This window comes from Saccopteryx leptura, chromosome 9 (assembly GCF_036850995.1).
Source record: "Saccopteryx leptura isolate mSacLep1 chromosome 9, mSacLep1_pri_phased_curated, whole genome shotgun sequence".
NCBI classification, from domain to species: domain Eukaryota; kingdom Metazoa; phylum Chordata; class Mammalia; order Chiroptera; family Emballonuridae; genus Saccopteryx; species Saccopteryx leptura.
Window position 1 is genome coordinate 7491160 of NC_089511.1, and position 15634 is coordinate 7506793.

At 41.8% G+C, this 15634-nt stretch overlaps 1 protein-coding gene across 3 annotated transcripts in view; it reads right to left on the bottom strand.

Moving 5' to 3' along the window:
- Positions 1 to 15634, bottom strand: part of RPGRIP1L (RPGRIP1 like) — a 95750-nt gene that overhangs the window by 32331 nt on the left and 47785 nt on the right. For 2 of the 3 annotated variants that reach the window (XM_066348943.1, XM_066348944.1), the window contains exons 15-21: positions 13668 to 14120; positions 10605 to 10756; positions 7529 to 7907; positions 4289 to 4479; positions 4079 to 4165; positions 1108 to 1215; positions 508 to 667 (exon numbers count right to left, since the gene is read on the bottom strand). In XM_066348943.1, coding sequence (XP_066205040.1) covers positions 508 to 667; positions 1108 to 1215; positions 4079 to 4165; positions 4289 to 4479; positions 7529 to 7907; positions 10605 to 10756; positions 13668 to 14120 — 1530 coding nt within the window. Of the gene's footprint in view, positions 1 to 507; positions 668 to 1107; positions 1216 to 4078; positions 4166 to 4288; positions 4480 to 7528; positions 7908 to 10604; positions 10757 to 13667; positions 14121 to 15634 lie in introns of those variants that run through there. The other variant, XM_066348945.1, reaches the window with a different exon arrangement.

Genomic DNA, 15634 nt, shown 5'->3' on the forward strand with positions numbered 1-15634 from the left:
CGGAACCACAACCCTCCGCCATCATTTCTGTTGGAGAACAGGGACCAGGAAGGAGGCCCGTTATTAAATGAGGATGTTCTTTTTTTTTTTTTTTGTATTTTTCTGAAGTTGGAAACGGGGAGGCAGTCAGACTCCTGCATGCGCCCGACCAGGACCCACCCGGCACGCCCACCAGGGGGCAATGCTCTGCCCATCCTGGGAGTTGCTCTGTTGCATCCAGAGCCACTCTAGCACCTGAGGCAGAGGCCATGGAGCCATCCTCAGCGCCGGGGCCAACCTTGCTCCAATGGAGCCTTGGCTGCGGGAGGGGAAGAGAGAGACAGAGAGGAAGGGGAGGGGGAGGGGTGGAGAAGCAGATGGGCGCTTCCCCTGTGTGCCCTGGCGAGGAATCGAACCCGGGACTCCTGCACGCCATGCCGACGCTCTACCACTGAGCCAACTGATGAGGTGTACTATTAAATCAAGCTAAGAGTTAAATAAATAACATCAATTTATAAAGACAGTCACCTTCCGGTTCCAATTCCTCGGTTATTTCTGTCTCGTCTTCAGAAGAAGTGGCACTGTGCTGCGCAAGCTGCCCCTGGGACAGCAGCGACGCCTCGAGGCGGCGCCCTGGCCGCCTCTCCTCCGGGCTCTCCGCCCCCGCGGCACCGCTCTCCTGCGAAGCCTGGACGGAGGAGAGCACACTGATGTTTTTTTATTAGATCTTGTCTGTAGCATTTTTGCTGAAGCACTTGAATAATGAGGCAGGTGAACCTGAGACTTAAATATGTAGACACGCCGCACACGTGTCGTTCAAAAATAATCACTTAAATGGTACAAATGAAAATATGCATGTAAATGGAAATCGAATTATAAACTAAGAATAAAAAATACATTAATTTCAAAATAAAATTGACAGTACTTCGCATATCTATTTGAGATTATGCTAATATCAGTATGATTGTAGCTGTTATACTTGTTATATTTTTTATCTTTCTATTCTAAGGATCACATGCAATGAATGATAAGATCAATGCGATGATTTATTGATCCACATCAAAATGAAGACAGAATCTTTAAGAACCAAATTTAGCCTATTGAAATAATTTTAATACTAACACGTACCTCGGAAATAGGTGACACAGCTGGCATATTAATATCTATTTCTGGAGCACGCTCCACTTCTGGTAAAACTTTCTTCCTAACCTCAGGAGGAGTAGAAGTCTCCTTATACTAAAGTGAAAACACGCACATCTGTTATTCTGGATTATTACTAAATCCCAAACCATCCTGAGACATTTACACACGTATGTATATATAAATATATGCATGCTGTTTTTATTTTTATTTTTTTGCTTATTTTTATTTTGTGTATTTCTATGATAATTATACATTCATATAAAGTTGCATATGCTAGATTAAGTACATGCTTTCTATCAATTAACAAAAGTCAACCATTATTCCCTGATTCATTAACTGGTTTATTATTAAAATATAGTTTATTATTTTTGCTATATTAGAGGGAAACATGCCCAATAAAGTTTAAAAGAAGAGAAACCAATATAAATTCATATGCCCATCATTTAATGTTAATATCTGTTAATAACTAGTTAGATTTCTATTTCTTTATAATTTATTTTTAATGCAAATTAATTTTTTTGTTATACAGTGATAATTATATTGTAAATATATTTCCTGTTGCAGTAAAAAAAACAACATTGTAACATAAAATTTTCTTCTGATATGCTACTCTGGGTAAACATTATTTTTTTTTAGCAGGAAAAACAAAATAAAATTTAATAGGCCAATGAAATATAGAATGGAAGTAATCTTTTAAAATATATAATATCCAGAGCCACAGAGGTAATAACAATTTGCTGACTTTTTTTTGTCATGATACCATACTTTTACAGATAGGGAAACTAAACTACGGTGATTAGTATAGAAATATTTTCCAATGCATTATTTTAATCAAACCTCACAACAACCATGCAAGAATTTACGTCACCATTTTTTTTTTTGAGAAAACAAACTCAGTGACAATGTAATATTACATTGAGTGGATATATCATGATTTCCTGAACCATTTTATTAGTGTTGGAAATTTAACTAGATTTTTAGGTACTGTGGCTAATGTTGCAAAAAACATCTCTACGTATATGTCTTTTTTATTTTAATGATCGTTTACTTAGGAATCAGGCTACCTGTGTTCAAATCTCACTCAGATCTACTGCTTTGACCTTGAGCAAGTTACTTAACCTCTGTAGACATTCCTTCCCTGATATTTAAATGGGAATTCTAGTATGAACAACATGAAGTTGTGAGGATTAAATGAGTTCAAGGAATACAAGGCATCAGGTCAGTGCCTGACACACAGTGAGTCAATAAATACCAGCTAGGTAACATTCCCTGAACATTAATTACTCAATTCATTTATTTAGAACACATAAATTAAATATTCTGTATATGTCAGATATCATTTTAAGCCCTGGGAGAAAGAGTATTTTGATCTTGGTGGTGGGTACACAGATCTATTGTATATATATACGCAAAAATTCATTGAGCTGTGTGTTTAAGATTTGCTTCCTTTACAATAGAGAAGTTATATTACAAAGGAAGTAATTTTTTTTAAGTCCACAAGAGATGATGGTGACTTGAGTGGTAAGAGTAGAGATGATCTGAATATAGGGTGTAATCTGAAAGTATAGCTCACAGGTTTTGCAGATGAACTGGATGTGGAATGTGAGAAAAAGGAGTCAAAATTTCGTGGCTGTGCCAGCATTATATGATCAGATGGTCACTTACTGAGAATGGGAAAAATGAAAGAGAAAAAATTGGGAAGAGGATTAGTGAAATCAGGTGTGGGTTTTGATATGTTAAGCCTAGATTCCTCTTAGACATCCAGTGTATATGAAATAAGCAGTATCAAAATACTCATGGAATTGGGCAGTGAGATCAAGCCTGGAGATTATGAATAGGGGAGTGTCAGCATATAGATGCTTCTTAAAACTAGGGGACTGGATAAGCGCTCTTATCATTGATATAGACTGAGAAGAGAAGAGGTCTTGGTCTGAAGTTTGGCTGCTGACGCACCTCAACATTGGGACACACGGGCCCTGGCCAGTTGGCTCAGTGGTAGAGCATCGGCCTGGCGTGCAGGAGTCCCGGGTTTGATTCCCGGCCAGGGCACACAGGAGAAGCGCCCATCTGCTTCTCCACCCCTCCCCCTCTCTCCTTCCTCTCTGTCTCTCTCTTCCCCTCCCGCAGCCAAGGCTCCATTGGAGCAAAGTTGGTCTGGGTGCTGAGGATGGCTCCATGGCCTCTGCCTCAGGCACTAGAATGGCTCTGGTTGCAACAGAGCAACGCCCCAGATGGGCAGAGCATCGCCCCCTGGTGGGCATGCCGGGTGGATCCCGGTCAGGCGCATGTGGGAGTCTGTCTGACTGCTTCCCCGTTTCCAACTTCAGAAAAATACAAAACAAAACAAAAAACAAAAAAAAAACCCCCAACAAAAAAACCCAAAACAAAACAAAACAAAACAAAACATTGGGAGACACGGTCCAGCAGACAGAGAAGAATAACTGGTCAACCTGAAGGAAGACTCGGAAGGGGCAGTATCCCAGAGTCCAAGACAAGAGGGAGCAAGAACTCGGTTGTTAACGGACTGGAAGATGAAGATGGGGAAGGGGAACTGGTCACGGAATGACTGGCTACTGGAAATGGCAAACTGAAAGTCAGGGTGACCTTAGCAAGAGTGATTTTAATCAGGATGAGGTCTGACCAGAGTGAGTTCAAGAAACACCATGAAAGGGAGACAAAATTAAAACAATTTTTGAAGGGTTTTCCCCCTTTTTGGTAAACAAGGGGCAAAAGATTAGGGTGAAAGATATGGGGCCAAAGAGTTCTTACTCAAGGAGAAAGAACAGTTAATATATATACATACAATGCCAAATTATATAGCTAACATTTTAAAGGAAAAAGAAATATTTTACTCATCCATTATTTAAATCAGTTAGGGTACACTGTACCTATATCACTTATTTCCAATATTTGTCATAGGAAAAAAAAATCAGTATTTTAAGTGTTTGTTACTTACAGAATCCTGATGTGGTGAGACTTCATCCACGAAAGACACCTTCTTCTCTATAGCCGTGAGACGTTGTCTGGGTTTAGGTGTTGGTGCCTAAGATAAACCAACATGCCAAATGCATATGATGAATAACTATTATTTAGATAAGGCTTCAACTGGTTTTTCTCTTTTTGTGGCTACCAGTTTTACAAGAAATTCAAAGTCACTATTACTTACTACAACTGACGTGCTCACAGAGGATGCTGGAGGTTGTCTTTGAACCACTTCCGGCTCTTCTTTGTGTATAAGACTTCCTAAGTCTTCAGACATTATGGATTCACTTGGGGGAAGGTATGCAAATTTCCATTTCAGTATAACATGAATGGTCCCTGCAGGGTGCTTTTTATGATCTGTTAACTCAAATATTCCTGTCAAATCACAAAAAATAATTTTAATTAATGCTAGAGTAAAGCTTTATTACCAGAATAATTAAAGATAACTACCAACAACTTAAAGAATAATTTTGACTTTTACTTACAACCCAAATGGCTTAGAGACATTAAATAAAGACAGAAAAATGTATGATGGGTTCCTCTCTCAAGTAGATAATATTGACTCAAAGTTGAGAAAATTAACTTATAAATATTTTAATCCACTGAAATGAAATTCAGAGATTATTCAAAATTCTTAGCCATGCTCTAAGACATTATCTGGGTTATAGCTCAAATATCAACCTTCATTTTGATTTGAATATTCTTGCAAAAGACTTGTCTGTATAGAAAAATATATTAAAACTTCAAATTTTTAAATAATTTATATATCTAAATGACTCTATATTACTATATAATTCTATTATAATTTTAAATATATTATTGGCATTTGTTAAATTCTTCCAAATTAATAGTAGTATAGTAAAAAAAAAATGTCCATAAGGTAAACTATCCCAAACATATAGCAGTAATAAAAAGTATTGCTTACCTATATCTGTAATATTTAGTCATAAATTTTAATCATTATACTACATTTTTCAATATGAAGAAGCCCTGACTTGAAAACAAACAAACCTATATTTAAAGTATAACCTTTGTTTAGTGGTAGGTATCCTTTACTTGATCTTCAAGTATATGATAAGTCTTTCAATGGTTGGTTGGGAAATAAAGAACAAAACAGCTCTAGATGTTAGGTAGAACAAAAGGATACAGATGGAATATAGGGAGGTGATAAACTTCTATAATAGGCACAGGTGAGACTTCCAGAATGGCTGAGTGAAGAGCTCAGTAAATCCTTTCCATAATATGATATAAATGACAAAACCAGAAAAAATCAAGAACAACTATTTAAGGCCTCTGGAAATTGATCAGAGGTGTACAACAAATTGAGAAGCCCTTACTCAAGGAAACCTACTGAGCCTCAGTAAGAATGGTAGAAGTCAGAATAGACTCTAGTAAGCTGTGTGTACGTGAGACTTGTAGAATGCCTGAACTTTGAATGCATTATCCAAGCCGTTCACCGACCCGAAGGCAGAGGGTGGGAGCCTACCAGTCTAAGGTGTTTAAGCACAACCTTTGACCAATCATTGGTTGACCACTAGACTATGCTGACTCAGGCTTAAAATAAACACAAAATAAAATAAACAAAAACTTACCAAAAACATCAGTTACTACAGTGAGGGAAAGGGCACAGGATTAGTTTGGGCAAGTCACCAAACAAAACCAGAAATCACCCCATGGAGTAGGGAAGCTGGAACCTAGCGTTGCTACAATATAGTATCTGTAGTATCCTCAATGCCCAGTTTTAGGACAAAAAACAAACAAACAAAAAAAGGAGAGAGAGAAATATGAAGAAACCAAGAGTGTGATATATCCACAGGGGAAAAAAGCCATCCACAGATACCTTTTGAGCGTGTCCACATGTTAGGCTTAGCAGACAAAGACTTCAGAGCAGCTATTAGAACTATGTTCCAGGAACCAAAAGAAACCATATTTAAAAAATTAAAGTATAGTTACAATGACCTAAAACATAGAATATAATAAACAGAAATTATATAAAAAAAAAACTAAAAAGAAATTCAGGAGTTGAAAAGAACAATTACTGAAATGAAAAAATTCAATAGATGGGCTCAATAGATTTGATCTGGCAGAAGAATCAGTAACTTTGAAGACAGACCAGTAGAGATGACCAATTTGAAGAAGAAAAATTGAACAGAAATGTACACAGCCTTAGAGCCTTGTGGAACACCATTAAATATGTGAACATATTTGTAATGGGAGTCCAAGAAGAAGAAAAAAAGGGCAAAAAATAATTCAAGAAATAATGGCAAAGACTCCCCAGATTTGGTACATAACAATAATGTTACTCCCCAGATTTGGTACATAACAATACTGTATACACAAAGAAGCTCAACAAATTCCAAGCAGGGTAAGCACAAAGGGATCCATATATAGACACATCAGAGTTGAAATGTTGAAAAATAAAAAAAAAAGAAGAAAATCTTGATAAAGGCATCAAGCACCAGGGGACCATATTAACATTAACAGCTGACTTCTCATCAGAAACAATGGATGCCAGAAGTCAGTTGTCTGATGTACTCAAAGTGCTTAAAGAAAAAAATAACTGATGACCCTGAATATTGTATGCAGCAAGACTGTCTGTCAAAAAGTAAAAACAAAATAGCAAAGTAAAAACATTCCAGATAACAAGGGTTGAGAGAATTCACTTCCAGCAGACCTGACTTATCAGGCATGTTAAAGGAAAGTCTTCAGGCTGAAAGGCAGTGACACCAGATGGTAACTCAAATCAACACCAAGGAAGAGACCAACAAAGCTAATTACTTATATAGACAATTATAAAAGATAGTATAAATATTGGTTTTTCATAATTTCTTAACTGATTTAAAAGACAACTGCATAAAACAATAATTGTAAAATTATATTGTTAGACTTATATAAAGACAAAAATTACATGAAAATAACAGTACAAAGGCCTCAGAGGAAGTGAAGTTATACTGTAGTGAGGAAGGGACACCACGACAGTAGAGGAAGACGTACAGTATATCAGAAATGGTAGATATACAGGTTAATATAAAAAGCCTCCTTTCTTCTCTTCGTTTCTTTGAAGGTTATAAGATATATAAAGCAGTAATTATAGCATTATACTGTTGGGTTTCTAACAGATACAGGCACACAATGCACATAGAGATGACAATACACACTGGAGGAGGGAACAGAATGATGCTGAAGAAGACCTATATTTTAATGAGATTGTTAGTATTCGTTTTAAGTAGATTGTGATAAGTTAAGACAGTGTAATTCCTGGAACAACTACTAAAAAAAAACTCAAAAATTATGTTATAGGCCCAAAGTCAAAGATTATCAGAGATGGTTAGGAAGATCAACTATAAACAGAACAACACATCCATAAAACTAAGGCAAAACAGAGGTTTGTGTTACAATGTCACAAAGTCGGAAACTGGCTCACCTGAGATAGCCCTGTCATGTGCCAATGAAATCAGAGGCACACTGACTTTTCCTATGTAGATATCGTCCTGGGTATCACTATCGTCAAACACATAAAAACTCAGAGACTCTGACTTAAGGTACCGATCCAAATCCATATTCATTGGCACCGGGAAACACATATGATCGTCAAACTGCGGATCACTGCTACTGGGAATGATGACTGTGTCATGGTCTGCAAAATCAAAGAACTTGTACACAACATATGGGTGCGGCTGGAGGTGGCTTGCTCGGGACTGCAGGTGGTTGCAACATCTAATTGTAATATGAAGTTCATTTAAGTTGCCATCTGCGGGATCAGTAGAATTGAGCTGAGCAGTTTTGGGTGCTTGCTGACTTAACTGGAAAAACATACATATTTATATTATAGTAATAATACAATCAAAAGATAAACAGCAGCTGCCAACCCCCAAACAAAAGAATTTTGTAAATGGACAAAATCCTTAATATTTTCACTTCATAGTGAATTTCTCAGTAAAAGACTCCTAAGTCTTATTCAAAACCAATATTCACTAGAACGTGTGAACAGATGATCCTGTGCTCTTAGCAACAAACACACAACTGAACATGTGTGTAGAAACTGCTGCTAAAACCACATAAAACCAAGAAAAAGTTAATCTGATGTTCTCTCTTTTTATTTAACAACCCAGTAGAATGAGCAGTTGGGTCCAAAGACCAATGTTCTCTAGTTCACAATTTTATTAAAAGCTAATCCTTCAACCATGCCAGCTATTTGGTTATATTCCATTCTTAAGTAAGGATCCAAAGAGTTTGATGGACCCCACCCAGAGAGATAATTTCATTATATTTGGTTTGGTCATTATCGTGAACCAATGGGGTTTGGAGAGGCAGAGATCTGAGGCCGAGTTTAGCCAGTATATCAAAGTACAACTGGTCTAAGAACAAGAGAACAGAATCTGAGCTGAGCCTTGGAGGGGATGAAAAGCTAGGACTGAAGGCCATTTCAGAAGAGAGATGAGCAGAAGGACTCACTAGGCAGAACTAGAATACTCCACGGCACCTCTGTCAGGGGCCAGTGCCCAGGCAATGCTGGCAGACAGCTGACTGGCCGTTAGCCACAGCACAGCTGATGTGAACGGAGACAAAGAAATGTATTCCAGTGCCTTGTTCAGTTTGGTGTTGGAGAATTCTCGACCTTCTACAAAGGGACCCCTCTCTTGCTGCATTTCTGAATCTGGATTAAGCATCTGGGACTCTGACTCTAGAGCTGTTTACTGGAGAAGGGCCAGGAGACTCAGTCCTGCTGTCCCAAGCAGAGGTATCTGGTGGAGTGGGGAGGAGAAGTGGGAGAGGGACCCGCAGGGCGGCTCTCCCAGGGCCAGGCGGCCTTCACCACAGGCTGCTGACCAGGCTGATCTACAGTGCTGCCCCTCCGCCTCTTCCCGGGTCCGCCCACAAAGCCCGAAATCCCAACGCTACCTGATTCACTCAAGCCAGAAACTGCGAGTCTGACACCTTGACACTACAAAGCTAAATCAACAGTCGGTCTATTTCTGGTTCCCTTTTCCAGACCAGCACTTCCCTAAGTGTGTTCTGAAGAATTCTGGTCCAGAAAGATGATCTCTGGTAAAGGCGTGCCAATTCTTTCTAAAGTTTGGGAATTGATGTTATATTAGTAATAGTTCTTTAATTCAAAGTTCCAGAAACTAATTCCATCTAGCAAAAAAGAGAGAGTGGGAGAGAGAGAGAGAGAGAGAGAGAGAGAGAGAGGGATTTTAAGGCTGTGGGCCACTTCGTGGAGCCCCCCCCCCACCCCCCGCAGAAAGTGTGTCTGGACCTGACTTCGTGGGGCGCCTCCCCCCCCCCCACCTGGGAGAGCAGGGCGGGGAGAGCGGCAGAATTCACTCTGCACCCAGCTTCTGCTTTTCTCTGCATGCATGATGGAGTCTCCCTCTCTCAAGACTCATTTTCTTTCCTGTTCTGTTTTACATGGGAGAAGCACCTAATTTTGCACGTTCCAGGCATAAAGTCTTGCTTTCTCTTGATCTCAGAAAGCAGAATCTGATTGGCTGAACTGGGGTCAGGTGGATAGTCCTAAATCCTTAGTTCTAATTGGGTGGTGAGTGGGAGGGAACAGGATCATCAGACATCAAGCTTGGGAGTGGGGGCCCAGCCTATGTCCTGGGAGTGAGGGCAGTTCCAAATGAAAAGAGGAAAACGGAGAGTTGAGCAGACATCCACACCGTTTCTACGACATCCTACCCCTTCATTACTCCACATAACCGCATCCTTCATGCTTCCTCGTGAGAATCACGTTATGCGCGAGATTCTATTTAACTTTGCTTAATTCAGTGCTTTCAGCCTCCACTGGATCATGTCATTCATTCTTTTGGAAATCAGGCCATTAAGACTCCATGCAGCATAGTTTGGAAAATGTTACCCCGAGGAATTGTATGTAAATGTCCAAGTCTCAGTGAGAGGGCTCATTTTTGTATTCTACTTTGCACTTCAGAAACTGAGCACGAGGAAGCAGTTTGAAAGAGGAGTAATGGATGGTCCAGTCCTAGCGACGCATTTCCTTAACAGTAGAGCGTGCGATCCAGGTCACTTGATGTGTGAGACTAGCACTGCAGGTCTCTTTTTCAGGAGTGCCCTGGGTCGCACAGGGATGGGCTCCTTGTGGCGATGGAACAACTCTGTATTGTGACTGTGGCGGTAGTGACATGACTAGACACACGTGGTAAAGCTGCATGGAACTCCTCCTCCTCCCCACACAGGTCATCTGAGTCAGGGCTGCAGCCCAGGTCACCGGACTGCACTGATGACCGTCTCCTGGCTTGGTATCATACTATAGCTGGGTAAGATCTCACAGCGGGGTCAGGCTGTGTGAAGGGCACACAGGACTTCTCTGCACTATTTTTGCTATTTCCTGCAAGTCTATGATTATTTCAAAATAAAAAGTTAAAAAAGCCACTTGAAGGCTGTGAAAGAAAATAATTTCAGTTTAAAGCATGACCTATAAAGAATGTTATAAAACTTCTGTGTCAGAGAAGGCTCTTAACGTCACACACGCTTACCCATGGCGTTTGCTCTGGCCCCTTAACATTCGATGTTATGTACCCCAAAGCCTTTGCCCGTTCTCGATAAAGTCGAATCGCTTGGTCCACGGGAACTCTTAATTGGAACCAGTATTCCACTGTGCCAAAATTTGGGATGTCTCCGTTAGTTCCTACAAATCAATGTATAAGTCGCTGTTAAAATAGTCCCATAAATCAAAACATATACCAGTAAAAAATACATCAATGGTACTATACATTAAAGCTATAAATTTTATGCTGAGTAAAATAATATATGACGTGCACAAATGATGTGTGATTGGCAAATAACAGAGCTGGGGAAAAGAAAGTTACTCCTGCGAGTATGAGTTTCACTGTCTGTTAAATATTATCAAAGAACTGTCACACTATGTTTGAGCTCTTCCCATTTCTACTCTTCCAGCCCTTCTGAAACATACAGAAAAATCCAAGCGTTGAATCAAATACTGCACAGACTCTTTCAGGTGCTGCTGTCCTCTCTTTTTAAACAAGTTGCACTCAATGCAGTCTGACAGATACAATGTGAAACCTCAAAATTATAAATCCGATACTCCACATTTTAATTCAACCTAAAGAAACGTCGGCATTTTCCCACTCTGCCGTGTCACAGGCACGGGGGGAGATGCGATGGCTCTGCCAAATATACACCACGTGCCACGTGCCCTTGGGGGGCTCTGCCCTGCACACCCTCAGGCCTGCCTTCAACCCAGGCAGCGGTCCCTCTCTCTCCTCCGTATGGACTTCCTGGCACCCGTACAGCTCCCAGAAAGCACCCCTTTCCTCCACAGAAAGGAAGCCCATGTCCTCACTGGGGCACAGACTGCTGTGACATCACTGTCTGCTCGCCAGTCTGTGTCTCCACTACTCTCTAGCAGTGGTTGGCAAACTGTGGCTCGCGAGCCCCAAGCGCGGCTCTTTGGCCCCTTGAGTGTGGCTCTTCCACAAAATACCACATGTGGGCACTACCTCGATAAGAAATGTACCTACCTATATAGTTTAAGTTTTAAAAAGTTGGCTCTCAAAAGAAATTTCAATGGTTGTACTGTCGATATTTGGCTCTGCTGACGAATGAGTTTGCCGACCACTGCTAGGGCAACGGCTGTGGTTCCCACTGATGCATTCCTTCCAGAGGGACTGGCACATAACGGTCGAATAGATAATATTCTATCCATCAATTTGCCTGAACATAACACATTATTGAAAATCTTTTCTCTATTCTCTTCCACTTCATCAATTTACTCCTTGCTGATGGAGCATTCTCATTAACATGCAAACACGATTCAAATCTGCCATCATTTAAAAGAATTGTCCTAAAAGAAGAATATGAACACATACACGTATTTATTTGTATATGCATAAAATTTGGGGGGAAGAATGTGTAGCCTTTGGTGAAGAAACCCAAGGCAGTTGGGGGACAGGGGTGGGAGACAGACATTTTATGGTCTAAACTTTTGTGCCATTTTGATTTTTGAATCACGTGACTACATTACCTATATAATCAATCACTCAATCAGTAACATAAAATCCCTCCCAGAACCTGAGCTCCCCTCCTCCCTTCCTGAAATGTCTTCCTCACTTGGCCCTGGGACACCGGGTCCTTGGGGTCTGCCTCAGACCCCGCAGGCCACTCCTCACCCTTCCTCTTCTTCCGGAACCCTAAATTTAGGGATTTTCTCAAGACTCCGTCCTTCACCATCTTTATGTACATTCGCTCTCATGTGACATGATCTGGGCTCCTCGCTTACACTCTAGTCCATACGCTAAGGACTCCCACTTTCTCTCTCCGTCCCAGGTCCCTGACCTTCAGCGAGTGTCCCCACCGCTCCCTGGCATCTACGCTCTGCTGTGTAGGGGACAGGCAGGCTCGCCTCCCTCACCCGTAATGCTCGATGTTCTTCCCATACTCGCTCCTTTTCCAGGCCTGTCTCAACACATCCCCTCCCCACGCTCCTAGTGACTCCTGCTGGGAGTCCCTTCTCCACTTCCCTCACTTCCCTAACTCAGTGGATGCACAAGTCTGGAAACAAGAGCTAATCATTCATCCAGTTAGAACCACTTCTCACCACTGCTTCTGTTACCACCTTAGTCCCCCGTCCGCTCTTCACAACGGACGTGACAGCCGCCGGATCATGGCCCTCCTTTCCCTCTCGGCCCGTACAGCCCTCTCCCCACAGCACCCAGGGTGGCTTTCCAAAGCCTGGGTGTGATCACGTCCTCCTCTCCTCTGAACCCTCCACAGCTTTCAGCATTCAGAGGGAAACCAATCCGGCCCAGTCCCTCCCCCGAGCCCCACCGGGCTCTCCAGGATGACCCGGTCCCACCTCTGCCCACAGGGCACCTCCGCTCTGCCAGCCCCTGCGTCCTGCTGTTCCTCCCACGGGCCTCTGCCCCTGCCATGTCCTCTGCCTGGGACACTCTCCCCTGGTCCTGGCATGGCCTTTCTCCAGGTGTCACCAATGTCTCCCCCGTAGGGAAGCCCTGTGCCGAATCAGCAACCTTCCATCTCTCTCGTTAGCCGCTCGCCCTGATGATACCCGTGTATGTGATGCTATATGTGTATGTATGTATATATACACGCATACACATCTGTTTTATGGCCTGTGTCGTATGTGAGAGCAGGGGCTCCGTCCGTCTTATTGACCGCTGACCACTGTATTCTTAGTATTTAGTAACAGTGGAAACAGGATACAGCCCTTGAAAAATATTTGATAAATGTACTACATTTAATGTTTAATCGAACAAGGGTATCAGTACTGTAAATGGACATTTGATGTTTTAAGCTTTCCAAAAATAAGCAGCCATTGTACTGACAATCTCCAGACACTGAGGAGTCCATCCTCTGTGGGGGCTCCTCAGAGAATGCTGTCCTTACCCAATGCCATCCTTACCCAATGCCATCCTTACCCAATGCCATCCTTACCTCAAGGCTCCCAGAGTCTGTAAAAGGTGCGAAGATGGGACACCAAATTAGCACACCAGCCACCAATCACTAATTAGTACACAATCAGTGATTCAAACAGCCAACATTTATAAACCCGTACTTACCAACCAAACTTGCTGTGCAAAATATGCGACCGCTTTTTTCTAGGATTTCATGGAATCTCAGCTGACACGCCGCGACTGTTTCGTAATCCGTGCTGTACGCCTGGTGGAGCTCGAGAGTGACAGTGTGCTTCTGGACGTAGTGCAAAAACAAGTCACTGACATGAACGAGGTACTGGGAGGTGAAGTTGTATTCCGGGTGAAGGCCGTGCACCACGGGAGTGGTCTGCAGTTCAAAATCGTAGAAGGCGTAGGTACAGAAAGTGACGGGCTCTTTATCGCCAGATGCTTGTAAAACTTCAGAAGAAAAGGTTACTTTGCTGATGTGGATTTCAAATAGGTTTTCTCCTCGTTCTAAGTGAATGGTCTCATCAAATTCATCCACAGAGTCATCTGGTGCGATTTCTGGTTTAAATGTGTACTGCTTGGTGCCGTAGGCAATGTCCTTTAACTGGGCTGCAAGGGCAGACACACAGTTTAGAGATTCTAAAATACTGACACAGGAGGATACAGACTGGCTTTTGAAGTGGTGGGAAGTCTGAGGGCCTTTGGTGAACAGCCTCCACCTTCAATTCTAGGACTACACTGTTTTCTTGTAAATAATATTGTATTATACAGAAATTCATCATTTGTTTTGACATCACTTACTGAACAACAAAATGACAACTTGAGTTACACTGCAGGCTGTCCCATGGAAAAGGAAACGGGAGAAAGCGGCTCTGAACACACAGCGGAGATAAACATTTGGGGTCCACCTGCTCCTGTCCCCGCCTCTCCTCTCTCCAGCCCCTTCCCTCTAGACCAGTGCTGGGCAACCTGGTCCCTACCGCCCACTAGGGGGCGTTCCAGCTTTCATGGTGGGCGGTAGCGGAGCAACCAAAGTATAAATAAAAAGATAGATTTAACTATAGTAAGTTGTTTTATAAAGATTTATTCTGCCAAACTTAGCGAAAATCCAACATAAAGTACTTGATAAGTAATTGTTATTATATGCTTTAACTTGCTGTAACTCTGCTTTATAAATTTTATAAAGTCAAGTTACTTCCCTACTTTATAAATCACCATGACTGTGGAACCGGTGGGCGGTTAGAAAATGGTACTACTACCAGAGATACAAAAGTGGGCAATAGGTATCAAAAGGTTGACTACCCCTGCTCTAGACCAAGGGTCCCCAAACTACGGCCCCCTGAGGCCATTTATCCGGCTCCTGCCGCACTTCCGGAAGGGGCACCTCTTTCATTGGTGGTCAGTGAGAGGAGCACAGGATGCGGATGTACTGTATGTGGTGGCCCCGCAAAGCACAGTGTCACTCACGTACAGTACTACTTCTGGTGACGCAGGAGGCACGCGTCATGGCTCTGGAAGCGCGTCATATCACTTGTTACGGCTAGCAGTGACAAATATGAAACCGGACATTGACCATCTCATTAGCCAAAAGCAGGCCCATAGTTCCCATTGAAATACTGGTCAGTTTGTTGATTTAAATTTACTTGTTCTTTATTTTAAATATTGTATTTGTTCCCGTTTTGTTTTTTTACTTTAAAATAAGATATGTGCAGTGTGATAGGGATTTGTTCATAGTTTTTTTTTTATAGTCCGGCCCTCCAACGGTCTGAGGGACAATGAACTGGCCCCCTGTGTAAAAAGTTTGGGGACCCCTGCTCTAGACTGTCAAAACACGGGGTGGGGCAGAGGCAGGCATCCAGCCGGGAGTACGTGACTGACACAGAGTTTACTCTTGTATTATTATTTGTTATTATTGCATTCTTTCCCACACAAATAACTGTGTTTTTGGGGGTGGAGGATGTTTGTTACCCGGATGATGGTGAAGGTTTCACAGGTGCATACATACGCTCAAACTCACCGTGTATGTTTTAAATTGTGTGGCTTAAAGTTATGTTAATTATACTTCTCTAAAAAAGATACAGCTCTTTCTAGATACATCCCCCCAACATGTTATATTCAAAGTT